General features: G+C 35.1%; 1 protein-coding gene across 4 annotated transcripts in view; it reads right to left on the reverse strand.

The window, feature by feature from the left end:
• Positions 1-14,668, reverse strand: part of OSBPL9 (oxysterol binding protein like 9) — a 165,669-nt gene that overhangs the window by 33,182 nt on the left and 117,819 nt on the right. For all 4 annotated transcript variants that reach the window (XM_065913286.1, XM_065913280.1, XM_065913265.1 and 1 more), the window contains 4 exons: positions 8,196-8,291; positions 7,352-7,399; positions 6,336-6,365; positions 5,258-5,308 (listed from right to left, as the gene is read on the reverse strand). In XM_065913286.1, coding sequence (XP_065769358.1) covers positions 5,258-5,308; positions 6,336-6,365; positions 7,352-7,399; positions 8,196-8,291 — 225 coding nt within the window. The remainder of the gene's footprint in view (positions 1-5,257; positions 5,309-6,335; positions 6,366-7,351; positions 7,400-8,195; positions 8,292-14,668) is intronic.

Here is a 14,668-nt window from a genome sequence, read left to right on the forward strand (position 1 = left end):
TGTGACGTGTGTACTTGAGTCATGTTTGACTCTGTGACCCCATGGATGGTAGCCTGCCAGGCTCCCCTGTCCATGGAATTTTCTAGGCAAGAGTAATGGAATGGGTTGCTATATCCTACTCCAGGGGATGTTCCCAACCAAGAGGTCGACCCACCTCTCCTGAATTGGCAGGTGGATTTTTTACCACTGTACCACTTGGGAAGCTCCATAGGTAAGTTTAAGGCAGAAAACAGATTAGTAGTTGCCAGGAATTAGAGGAGAGGCAGGAGCAAGGGTGAGTGAGGGAAAGAGGTATTGGGATTGAACTCTTCATAGGTCTGGTGTTTCTTTGTTGGGGGGCAGTGATAAAGATGTGCTAAAATTAGATTATAGTGATGGCTGTGCAACTTTGTAAATATACCAAAAACCATTAAAGCATAAACTTTAAATGAGCGAATTTCATGACGTATGTGACAGCTGGACCATAAAGAAGGCTGAGTGCCAAAGAATTCACGCTTTGGAACTGTGGTGTTGGAGAAGACTCTTGAGAGTCCCTTGAACTGCAAGGACAACCAGTCAATCCTAAAGGAAATCAGTCCTGAATACTCACTGGAAGGACTGAGGCTGAAGTTCCAATACTTGGGCCACCTGATGCAAAGAACTGACTCATTTGAAAAGATCCTGATGCTGGGAAAGATTGAAGGCAGGAAGAGAAGAGGACGACAGAAGATGAGATGGTTGGATGGCATCACCGACTCAATGGATATGAGTTTGAGCAAGCTCAGGGAGATGCGGAAGGACAGGAAAGCCTGGCGTGCTGCAGTCCATGGGGTCGCAAAGAGTTGGACATGACTGAGCAACTGAACAATAAAATTTCATTTTTAAAAAAGTCTTATAAGAAATTAATGAATGCTGAGATATAAACAAAAAGTCTACACAGAAAAATATTCCAAGGAGAGAATCTGGGATCCAAGGATAACTTAAAGATACATCTACTATAAAAGTATCTAGGTGGCACAGTGGTAAAGAATGTCTGCCAATGCAGAGATGCAAGAGACATGGGTTTGATCCCTGAGTTGGGAAGATCCCCTAAGTAGGAATTGGCAACCCACTCCAGTATTCTTGTCTGGAAAATTCCTTGCAGAGAGGAGCCTGGCAGGCTACAGTCCATGGGGTCGCAGAGTCAGACACAACTGAGCACACAGCACACGACATGTTCAGGCAACTCCGTTTTAAAAATTTAATCCAGAGTTGTGAAGTCCAGTCTGGAAGCCACTAGTCACATGTGGCTATTCGGCAGCTGAATGTGGCTAGTTCAAAGTATAAAACATACTCAGGATAGTGATGACTGTGTGCCAAGGGAGAAGGAGAGAGAAAAGGAAATATTTCATTAGTGAATGAAATTTTATATTGGTTACATGTTGAAATGATACTATTTTGGATATAATGAGTTAAATAAAATACATTATTAATTTCCCTTGCTTGTATGAGTTGTGACTTCTGGTCATATCACCTAATCTTGATGAACTGGTCAAGTCCTCTGCTGTAGGGGTCTCCTAGATTATCTTCAATATGCTCCCTCCCCTCACTCCTTACTTCCTCTGCAGTTATGCATGAATGGAACACTGCTGTCTCTACGTATGGTTCAAAGGAAGAATGAAGTTATATAAGCTAACACAACTTACCTGAAAATCCCAATAACCAAGGAATGCCCAAACTTTGCTACACATTAGAATCCACCTGGGAGCTGCAAAATCCAGTGCCTAGGTGACACACCAAGCAAGTACAACAAGAATGTCTGGGGGTGGGAGCCAGGCACCAGAATTGTGAACGCCCCCACCCTGCGGTTCTAACACGCATCAAAGTTTGGGAACCAATGCACTAATCATTCAGGCAGGTGGGAAGCTTTAGGGAGTGAGAATTAAAATGATTAAAACCCAACCTCTGCATACTAAATCAACCGCAAACAAGAAAGGTATCAAATTATCTATATTCTTTTTTTGGCCGTGTCTGTTTGGAGTCTCAGATGAAAGTACCTTTTCCAGAGTAGCTGATTCCAAAATTTTATTAACCCGCCAGGGCAGAATAATCCCCCAAAGTAACTATAGCAATTTATATTCCTATCAGTTCTCAAAATTATACTAACATGTCATTTGGTGGCTTTAAAATTATGCCTTCCTAGAGAGGTTTTTTTTTAACTTAACAATTATTTAGGACTAATTAATGCTTGGTACTAAGAGCACTACAAACACTAATTCATTTAAGTTTCACACTACCAGTAAGAGAACAGATACTATTATTATCCCATTTCATACAGGAGAAAACCGAAGCAAAGACAGGGTAAATAAACTTGCTCAAATGGTGAAGCAAAAATGCAAACTCAGACAGTCTGGCTCTGAAGTCCATGCTCTTAAATATAAGGTAATGCTGCCTCTCATTATTATTTAAAAACTAACATCTTAATCACAGATTGACTGATTAGCCAAAATTAATTTACAAGGATGATGAGTCATATGGCTAACTAAAAAATCATACATATAGTAGAAGTACTAAACCACGAACTATTACAAATTATGTATTAAAAAATGCATTCGAAATTCACAATTATTTATCAGGTCCCTACCACGTGGCAGGCAACGTTCCAGACACTGAGGATACATCGCTGTTATGGAGTAAATGTCTATGCACCACCCCCAATTCAGACAACGAAGCCCTAACCCTAGTGAGGCTGTATTTGGAGTAAGGGAAGTAAATTAAGGTTAAATACGGTCTTAAGGATGGGGCCCCAAACCAGTAAGTGTCCTCCTAAGAAAAGACATGAGAGTTCTCATTCATGCTCACATTGAGTGTGTACACACCAAGGGAAGGCCCTGTGAGGACATCATGAGAGGGTGGCTGCCTACAAACCAGGAAGAGTCCTTACCAGAAACCATATCCATAGCAATCTTTATCTTGGACTTCTAGCTTTCAAAACTGTGGGAAAATACATTTCTGGTGTTGAAGTCACCCAGTCTGTGGTGTTTTTGTTATGGCAGTGCAAGCATTCTAATACAAGTAGTAAATAAGACAAAGTCTTCAAGGAGATTATAGTCAGGTGTAGACAGACAATAAACAAGGTACCACGTAAATCTGGCTAATGATGCAAGGCCAAGAAGAAAAAGAAACTAATGGGAGGGGGTAAGATTATTTTAGATAGAGTGGTCAGTAAGGTCTCTCCAAAGAGAGTTCATGTGGGTGGAAATTTGAAAAAAAGTAAGGGAGTAAACCACAAAGTCTGGAAGAAATGCCTTCGAGGCAGAGGGGAAAGCAAATACAAATCCCTGAAGCAGAAAATGCTTGGCCTGAGAAAAAGAAAACAGGCCAATGTTGTCAGAATGGTGTAATCAAGAAGATGAGGTGAGGGAGTAGTGATGGCTCAAATGCCATTAAGTTAAGATAAGTCATTTAGATTCCATTCCAGGGAAATGGGAAACCATTAAGAGGATTTGAACAGGCAAGCAACACAGCCTGATTTACACTTAAATTGTTTAAAAATACAAAGAGTTCACATAGGGTACATAAATAATTTGAGGGATATATCTGTACATAAAAAGCTTGAACAGTGAAATTCTTTCTGGAAAAAATTAAAAAGCCAAACTCCATTTATTTGATCCAGGTTATCCATTCTAAACTGAAATGCAGGTCCATTAAGCTGGGCTAAAACAAACAGGTAGCAAGTACTGACTTAATTGAACAAATTTCTAGAGTAAAGTTTTCCTAATTTGAATTGTAACTCATTCAAAAGACAGAGCATCAAAAATGTTGTTCTTGGGTAGCTAAATGGTGAGCTACTGAAAGAGGCTAGGCTGCTCTGTTTTACAAAGAGCAGCTATTTAAAGACTGAATGGGCTTCCCTGGTGGCTCAGACTGTAAAGAATCTGCTGGCAATGAAGAAGACCCAGGTTTGTTTGATCCCTGGGTCAGCAAGATACCCTGGAGAAGGGAATGGCAACCCACTCCAGTATTCTTGCCTGGAGAATTCCATGATTTGCAGAGATGATCCAAAGTAGCCTAAACACTATCAGTTCTTCCTCAGTCTTCTAGAGAAGACAGTCCCTAAAATACCTATCTACTCACACTGAGCTTAATGTTTTTTACTGGTTATCTGTATGTAAGCTTTTGGGTTAATTGTAGGTGCCCCAACCCATTCATGTAATTTCACAGTAAAGAAAACAAAAAATAAAAACCTTACCCTCCTTATCCTTCCAACCCTATTTTCCCTTTAGAATATATTCTGATCCACAAAAATAGATGGGAAATTTAGAAACATATATAGAAAATCAGGTGTAGTCATCAAAAATACCTAGAAAATGAACATAAGTCCTTAAGTTCTGACACTTTAATAGCCTCAAAAGAAAACGATACTTCCCCTCACCCCTACACTTACAAGCTTAACAGACATACTATCTAAGCAGAAACACATTTTTCTATACTATTGTGTCATTAATCATGCTAGGAAAATAGTGTTCGTTATTAGGCAAACAAGTATATACAACTGAACATGTAAAATAGGCCAAATAATTAAAAACTTAAACATTTCCAAACCTGGTTGCTGAATTGGCTCCCCACCTGCTTCTAGCCACTGGCTAGAAATACAGAGGTACAGTCAATGGTTAAAAAAAAAAAAAAATTTCTAAATGCTTATTTTCAAATACTAAAATTTTTATTTCTCAAAATATCATGCAATCAAGTACATTTTTAGGTTGAATACACCAAAATTTTTCAGAAAAGCAGGCACTATCCATGAAATTCTTAACCAATCACAATAATCAAAAATATTTATTCTATGAATAAGGAATAGCAGTTTATTAATGTAATTCAGTACTAGAAAAAATGTGTAAAAAACAATTTTATCTCCATTATACTCTTCATTATGGATGAACAAAAAAACTCTGCTAAAATTCAATTCTTTTTTCCCTAAGAAAAACTTTTTTGTGAAAGGTTTTGCAAAATATGCCTGTGTTTCAAGCAGTGATAATATGGAAAGCGTAAGTCATTCAAATGTGCTCCCTTCCTTCCCAGCCACCATCACAAATGACTTCATCAAAAACAGGCACAGGCTGGCAAGCAACATCCAAACACAATAGTTTTTCAACAGTAACAGGAACTCCAAAATAGAACTTAAATTTACTGTAGAAAGGTACTATATTTCAGAAGTGAGTATTTTGGTTACTAGAGAAAAATGCCATTACATTTAAATCCCATTAAATGAAAATAATCAAAAATAAAATTTACTTACTTTAGCGATCTGCAGCAACACAATGCAGTGTTTAATTGATTCTACCATGCTCTACAAAAACAAAATACTGATTTTAGGATCTTGCCCCCAATAAAATGGCCAAATAATGTTAAAGCTTAAAATATAAAAATCAGTTCAAATACACAGGATTTAAGTGTTCTCTACATAAGAAATACCCTCTGTGATTTCCAGTGGGTTCTAATATATGTGTGTGTGTCTGACTCTTTGCCACCACCTGGACTGTAGCCTCTAGCCATGGGATTCTCTAGAGAAGAATACTGGAGTGGGTTGCCGTTTCCTTCTCCAGGGGATCTTCTGGACTCAGAGACTGAACACAGGTCTCCTGCATTGCAGGCAGATTCTTCACTGTCTGAGACACCAAGGAATATGCTGATAGTGTTAAATAAAATTATTATTAGCAATTCTATGAATCGTTTGGGAATGCCAAAAAATTGCTAATTTACACTGAGTAACATCTAAGTTATGGGACCGGTGGCATAATGGATAATGTGTCTGACTATGGATCAGAAGAGTCTGAATAACATCTAAAGGGTTTTTTAACACTTCAAACAAAGGTATATGAATCTAATTAACCTCCAAATTATTAGATAAATAGCAGGCTATCTCAATGTAAATTCTCAAAATGTCTATTCAAGACTTTCATGGAATTACAGAGAATAAAGGATCCTATCAAAATATTGGTGAACCTACAAAACTACTATATCTGTATCTAAAATGCTTTCATGAAAATAGAAATTTTATTAGCATTCCAGTACGTAACGTCAGGAGGCCAGTATAACAGAAAACTCGAATATACATTGTACACAGGTAACACCTTTTAGCCAAGGATCTCAAAAAGACAAGACCAGAAACATAAAATGGCATATGAAGTCAATTCAATTAAAGGGATTATTCTATTCATTTAAATTCCTTTAGAAAATAACTGAATTCTTAAACTCTTGTAAAAATTCATAAAAATTAAAATCTCTATTGCTCTTATTAATAGTAGCAGCTTAAAACAGAAACATTTTAAAGCACTTTCTAATGCAAAGCCAGAGTTAATCAATACATAACTTACATTTGTTGTCTCTTTGAGGGTTTCAATTTTCTGTGAAAAATAAGTTTAAATAAACTGTCAGAAACACAAGGAGATATCATTGCTGTTTTTTACTGGTTAGACATTTAAAAAATTTTACTGAAAATGTACTCATTACTCTAAGTGAGTTCAGGCAGGTTCCAGAGTGGTTTTAGCTGTACTTCTTAATTTAAATCAAACATTTAAATAAAAAATTCAGACACTTTATGGATTACATCCTCAAACAAAATTCATGTGATTCAATTCAAGATTTGTAACAATAATACAAAACACTCTTACTCCTTACCTGAAAGCAAGTTTTGTCTTTTCTATAGGATATGCTATGTGATTTTAAAATGCTTATTTTAGAATCACTTTAAACTTTGCAAAGCTGCTTAAAAATGACATGAAACTAAATTTCAAAACTAAGAAGGTGAGCTGAACATGACTCACTACTATTACCAAGTGTAAAAGAGCCAAATGCAAGGCTATGGCTAATAGAAATGCAAAAAAATCAATGATGGTGCATCAGGAAATATAGTCAAGGAAAAGGAAAACATTAATTGAAAAAAGAAAACAGTATTCAAACTACAAAGTGGTTGTCAGAAACCCAAAGGGAGAAACTATAATTAAAGCAAAATTCATTTTGTGTCCTCATCTGTGGCTTCTGGTTTATTTTGAAAATTTTACCAGTTGCCTTATTAATATCTCAAGTGACCACATATAAATTTAATAAATTTCTACCTTCAACATATGATCCCTCAACAGAAAGAACTTATTCCTAGGAAAGTGGTACTTACAAAAAGGGTATCATAATAAAAATTTCAGTTATTCTTTTGTTCAATTATGAAACCATACAAGAAATGCACCAGAAAACTCCCCTTAAAACCTATATGGCACATTATAAGAGGTCAACAGTACTGTTAAAGTAGTCAAAATACTGAGGTCCTTCTATTACTTCTCCAAAAGGCTCCTGGTTTAAAATTTTTTTAAGTCAAAATCATGATTATTGAAGTTACCTTTCTCTGTTCATCATCTTTGCAGTTTTGAAGTTTATCATCAAAAAGCTACAGGATTAAAAAAAAAAAGAAGACTATAATATCAAGCTACTTTACTACATTGTATATGTTTACTAAACAAAGAAAAACAAACATATTTCTTCTGGGGATGATTTATACATGGATTAAAAGTATAATGTTTCTTAAAATACAAGATAACATGTATTTTTTCCAAGGCATTGTTATTAAGTCAAATTCTACTGAACTATCTTAATCAGTCAAGATCAATTACTGTGGTAGCATTACAAAGCAAAAGAAAATATATGACTTTAAGAACTTAAAATGTCAGTTTGGAACCTGTTTTTTTCTGCCTTGTCTTTCAAGTTTATCAACATTCCTGTTTCTTTCCAGGACCTTTGCTTGTAATTAATTTTAAAGTGGGAATTGAAAGAGATAATTTTAGTAATGATAAAAAAGAAATAAACTCTTCCAAACCCTTAACTCACCCAAATAAAAAAAGGCCTTAGAAACTAAACCATTTGAAATTTACCAGTTTCAGAGAACTTTTAAACAAAATATGAAACTAACCTTGTTTTATTTCCTTCTAATTATTAGGTTAGTTTTAAAAATTAATGAAGGACTAGTAAGCATTGTAACATTCAGTTCAGTTGCTCAGTAACATTCAGTTCAGTTGCTCAGTCGTGTCCGACTGCACACCAGGCTTCCCTGTCCATCATCAACTCCTGGAACTTGCTCAAACTCATGTCCATCTAGTCAGTAACATTAAGTAACTGTTTTTACTCAAAATCAAGCTCTGGAACATTTACTACTTTGTATCAATTCAATATATAATCGAATACCATACCTTCAACTGTTCTATCAAGATTTGTAGGTATGCATCAGCCTCTGTAAGTTTCTTATCAAAGTCCTGGACACTAGGAACAAATCCTGAATCCAAACCCTAAAGGGGAGAAAAAAAAATTGCAATAAATTCCAGCAATGTCTAATAGTACAAAAGATCATCCTTCATACATGATACTTCACTTTTCTAAATTAAAAATAGTCTTTTACATAAATAATAGGTCTATTTAAATTATCTAAATTCTCCAAGAATAGCTGGTACATCAATCTCCTTCATGAACTTCTAGCACTATTCCCTTCTCATTAATTACATGTGCTGCTGTTCAAATTAGGATTTATCCTGTTTTTTCAGAATAATTTTCTTCTCTCCCAAAAGCCCCACACTGGGCTCCAGAGCAACAATAATTAAGCTAAAGGAACATGCACGAAACAACCTAGATTACCCTCCTATTTCCCCCCTACTTTTTGTTCAATTGAATCCTCCAGTCCCCTAATCTCAACTTTATATTCTCACGTTTAGTTCTCCTGTTCCCTAAATTAACCCATTAGCTCAGATGTTTTCCTCCTCCTCCCTTATTTAAAAAAAGAAAGAAAACTCAAAATTCTCACCTCTTCTAAGAGAGCTCTCCCTAAGTGAAAGTGACAACACAGTCTGTCTTAAGTTCCCTACTCATTTTCCCCCTTGGCATGAACACTACACTCTTGACATAGTGTAAATGTTTATTTATTTAGAGGGCCCACTTATTTCTCAGTTTTACAATCTAGAATGTGCATGTCCTACTTTTTGTACACTAAAAACTTTAAGCTCCAAGAGTACAGGATTCCTATGCTTTAACTCAAAAGAAAGATTTGAGTTAATCATCTTTGACTGAAAAATACATAAATCTTGGCTGTAAAAGACAAAACAGTCCGAGATCAAAAAAGGCTATCATCTTGCCATATTTGCATGACTAGAAGTCATGCAGTTAAACAGAGAAATAAGGGTCAGGAACCAATAAAGTCACAATAAACCCAACCCAACCACAAAACTCTGCATTAAAAGGCTGAGACACAATGCTCCAACATAACATACTTGACTTTCAGTTGTTTTTTGTTCCTCTCTCCCTTTTGCCAAAAAACTGCTTATCATTTCATGTTCTCCATTTTAGTCAGTTGAGGCCAGAGTTCACTTTATATTAAACCAACACCTCATCGTTGCCTAACACTGTCATTGGCAAAGCATTTTCTCTGCCATGATCTCAAACATCAGATTGACACAGTATAGCAATATGGAAACAACAATGGGTTGGCAAACCTGGTTTCTAATTACAGCTCAGCCATTAACAAGATAGTGTGTTTCTCTAAGCTATTTTCTTACCTGCCAAATAGAGGCTCCTCCTCCTACTATTACTAATGTGGCAGCTATGACTTCTACTAAAGACTATAATTACTATCAATAACTACTGTTACTACTGCTGTTCTTCCCAAACTAAAATTTAAATTTGTAAACAAAGCATTAAAAACCTAACTCTTATTAAGATCATGGGAAAACAACTAATCTTATAATTCATTTTCTTTTTCAAATTCAAAGGCAACAAAAAGTGCCTACTTTTTTTTTTACATACACACTAAGAAACTACTTGAAATGAGTATTGAAAATAAGAGATGTCATGTAAAAACGAAGTGTAAGAAAGAAAAATAATAAGCAATGTATGTAAAATCCAGATATATTTATAAAATTGTAAACACCTTCATTTTTAAAGATAACCCCAAAGACACTGTTTTAAAAACATTTCCTTCCTATGTAGAATATGATAATAAAAGATGTGGGAAAGAAAGGATAAATCCATCATATTCCAGAGATACTACAGTATTGTACTAAGAAAGTAGGGAGTGATTCCTTTCAATGTAACTACACCACAGGAAAATATGAAGGACTGCTTGGCTTACTTTTTGTTTCAAAAATGATATAATTATCAATAACTTAACTATAAAACCTCATTAAAATCAGTTAGATACATTATTCTTGCTAAATATTAAAAAGGTCAATGGCATACTCATAAATAAATAAAAAGGTGAAGGATCTAAATGACACAAAGTGATCTTCAAGAATTTTCCCTCTTCTGAATTCATTGAGAACCACCACTATAAAAATCTAATTAACATATCCTTCTAGACAAATCGCTATTCGATTAAAACTCCCCCAATAAATAAATGGAAAAACTTAGATTTAAATTACTAAGATCTGAAAGCTACCTAAATTAAGTCTTAAAAACAACTGCTTGATTTTACTATTAATGTAATCATGCGAACCTCACTGTGGCTCTTTTCTCAGACCTCCTCTCCCTAGACAGTCTTCCACAACATTCCTTTACCCTTAAAACCCCCAACATCATAACATCCAAGTCAAAGACTTACTCAACAATCCACTTTTCTCTATTAACTGTATAATGGGAAGTTTGTAACAATAGCTATTAGCTTAAAATCCCAGAACTGGCCTAAACTCTCTTGCATAGTAAATTCATAAATCTTTGGTCTACCTTAAAACAAAATCTACATATATAGTTTCCCATCTGCAATCAATAAAATAACATGTACACATTGATTTAATGTGGACAAGCAATTGTTAGTAATTAACCTGTTTTCTCAAATCTTTTACGAATAACGTGCTAAAGGAAAATATATTTTAACTACATAGTGTGATTCAGGAAAGTGAAAGTGAAGTCGCTCAGTCATGTCCGACTCTTTGCGACCCTGTGGACTGTAGCCTACCAGGCTCCTCTGTCCATGGGATTCTCCAGGCAAGAATACTGGAGTGGGTTGCCATTTCCTTCTCCAGGGGATCTTCCCGACCCAGGGATCGAACCCAGGTCTCCCGCATTGCAGGCAGATGCTTTAACCTCTGAGTCACCAGGGAAGCCTCCACTGTGACTCAAGACATAGAATTAAAGCCATGTAGTCCAACCTCCCATTCAACAGCAGTTACACTTATAATGTTCTCGAAAGTCATCTAGTCTTTGAGCATCTCAAGAGAAAAGGAACTTATTACCTTCTAACATAAACGATTTAATAAAATCCCTTTATTCCTCTTTTCATTCAACATTTAAAACATAAGGTACTACACTTATCCATATCCTTTTTAACGGACTTGTGTTTTCTAAAAGGCCATAAAAATAGAATATAGTCCTTCACCATGTCGAGAGTGGTCTGTCTTCTTTTGAACAGAACTCAGAACAGGCAGACCCTTTAAAACACTATGACTTCATACTTCCTACAGTGACATCTTAGCTCTTGGGAACGAGCAGGTTGGGAGTCAACCAGACTCTGTACTTGCCTTTTAATCTAACACTTAGCACATTTTACTGTATCTAAATATTTACTTGATTGATTTCCCTGAAGGATTATAAGCTCCACTAGGGCAGAAACTACCACTCACTCAGCACTGGACCACTCCACCCCCACACCAACCCCAGGCTAGCTCACTGCTGAGCGAACGTGTCCTGCACTGATGGCAGCTTCTGGAACCTGCAATGCCATGACACCCGTCCTCTCCATGCACGGCTTCCTAGGTTTCCCCTGCCTGTGTGCTCTTTCTCCTTCTACTCCCTCGGTCCTTTCTTCAGGTCTTTCTTTCCTTCTCTTTTTTCCTTCAATAGTAAGTGGTTATACTGCATTTTTGGCAATCAGGACCAAAAGAGGTGGTTGCTCCATAATTTACCACATTGATGAGCCATAGTTCTAAAGATGATTTCTGTATGAATTCATTTAAAGTTTAAAATAAAACTATTATAAAGAAATAGAGACAAAATGGTTTGTAATATAAGCTAAACTAGAAAAAACTCAATAGAAATCATACCTAAATCTAACCATAAAGTAATCTATGTAAAGAAAAAAAAAAACACTTATGTGGCAAATGTGGTTTAAAAAAAAGTCCCTAGTCTTCAAGAGTAACTTGCTAATTAAAGAAAGCTAAAGTATATGTATAAAGTTAACAGTAACACAATTCTCTAATCAACTAAGATCTATGTATCCAGATTAAAAACATACACATAAAAAGTCAGACATCTGGCCCAATTTAAGGGGAATCCCAAAAATAATATCTAAAATGACAGAAGAATATTAAACTGCCTCAAAATTGTATGTAAGTACCTCCCTACTATCTTTCTAATACTTATGTTGAATATTATCACTTTTCTCAGAGGTACTTCTAACACATCAGCAAAATTAAATGGAATTTCTATTAATAACTCTAATAGGGACATTAAACATTATACTTTATACATATACATAACTGAATACTTCACTGCCATTAGAAAGAAGAGTATTATAAAGGATGGCTTTAATACTTTCTGAAGTACACAGGAACTGTACTTCTTGTGTAGCTGCTTTGGAGAGACACTTAGTAAAATAGTACAAGAGGCAATTTTTGAGGCAAAGAGTAAAAGCTTTTAAAGTAATTCCTGCTGACAGAGGAAGACTAATGAATAGTGGAGGTAAAGGTGGGGAAAGGTGGTTTAAGGTCTTCTTGACGTCAGAATCAGGAAATAAGAAAGTTATGAGTAATTTAAGGAACTGAGAAGAATAATGCAGAACAGGAAGGGCTATGACTGAATAACACTGTAAAAAGAAATTCACAAATGAGTAATTATTTTCATATCAAATCTTATTTCACAGCAAAAACTTAAAGGACTAAGTACCCTATACTCAGTGCTTTCTCATACAGGACAAAGTAGTATATAATATGTTGTGAAAAGTGAAACACTGAAATTATTCCATGTAAGTCTCATAGGAAAGTTCAGAGTAACACGAAAACAAAATAAGTGACCAGTAGCAGAACTGTAAAAGGGAATAACAGCTTAAAATTTTAACAAAGGAAAAACACCAAAGAAAACAAGACACCTAATGAAAAACAAATGGCATAATCCAGACAAAAGTAGGTGATTTTTAAAGGAAAATTAGCATAACACAGTCCTTAAATAAAATAATAAAAACTTTGCAGAAATGTTGTTTTGGTTAAATATGAGTATTTGGAAAGTTTATATTCACAGTTAGCAATTTGAGATGACATGCATCACAGATACGCTTTCAGCCAATGAAAGAAGTATAGGGCATACTTACAATTGAATCACTTACAATTATTTTTGAAAATTCAAGAACTGGAGAGATACCAGAAGACTGGAAAAAAGCAAGTGTGGTACTGATCTTCCAAAAAGGTAAGGAAAAGAGAGAATAGAAAGTTACTATGCTGTGCGTCTGACACGAGTCATTTATTAAAGGAATAATAAGAGAAAAATCTGCAACTGTACAGAGGAAAAGTATCAATAGGTACATGAGCAGCAAGTGGCAAGTTAAAAAATAAATTTAAAAATTATGCCAAAATTTGTAATGGCTTTTCTGTTCCTTAGAAATTTATTAGCAAATTAAGTTTTTTGAAAAATGACACCACTTTGTTTCCTTACCAAGTTACTCAAAAGTTGCTTTAATGATGAAAAAGTATATTAAAGAAACCAGAAATATTAGTAAGACCAAGATTTTATGTGGGGTATACTAATTGGTGACTTCCTTGGTTTAATTTGGAAACATTTATAATCTGCTGTTTCTGTGGTTTACCCTCTTCAGCTAAAAGAAAAATAGAATTTAGAGGTATAGAGAAGTTCGGAGAGTATGAATTTTTAACCCTAAAAAATACTCATATACCAATTTGTTTGGAGTAAAGATTTCCAATTCAAAAATATCCATAAAATTGAGCCTATTATTAAATTCTTTCCTCCAATGTAACTTCAGAACAGTATTTTCCATCTAAGTCAATGCTCTGATAGTCTAAGACTCCAAATTAGGTTCTCTTTTATCAACATGATAGTTATAGCTATTTTATCAAAAACTGCTTAGGTGCCCCAAGAATGCCCTAAACGGCAAAGCCTTTTTCCATAGTTTTAAAAGAGCAGTACTAGCACCACAGATTCACCAGGGATGCACAATACAGTATGGTAAGTTTTGTCAAAGTACTAGATCCTCTGGGTAGATATTTTACTGGATGTCATTTCTTGTTTCATTATTATAACATAATCATAATAAAATAGATAGATATTAACCCTATTTTATAAGTGCTTACCCAAATCATCCAGATGGGTTTTTAAATTGAGATTTCAACCCAGTCCTTTGATTTCAAACCCACTACATTTTTCTATTAAATCACAATGATATTTGAAAAGAATTCATAGCATATTAGACTAAAACTTAATCTAAAAAATGTCTGAAGGAGCCTGGTGTACCCAAAATGAACACAAGCTTTAAAGTCAGACTGATCTAGTTTTAAATCCTGAATCTGTAATTCCCTAATTACCTACATGATCTGGTCAAGTTACTTTCTCTACCTCCATTTTCTTACCAGGGAAGAACACAAAAATAAACCTCTCAAGGTTGTTGGAGAGATGAAAGAATATACATAAAGTAACACAGTAGTTGGTGTTCTATTTCTTCTTCATAATGTGGAACTGA

This window comes from Muntiacus reevesi, chromosome 1, assembly GCF_963930625.1.
Source record: "Muntiacus reevesi chromosome 1, mMunRee1.1, whole genome shotgun sequence".
NCBI classification, from domain to species: domain Eukaryota; kingdom Metazoa; phylum Chordata; class Mammalia; order Artiodactyla; family Cervidae; genus Muntiacus; species Muntiacus reevesi.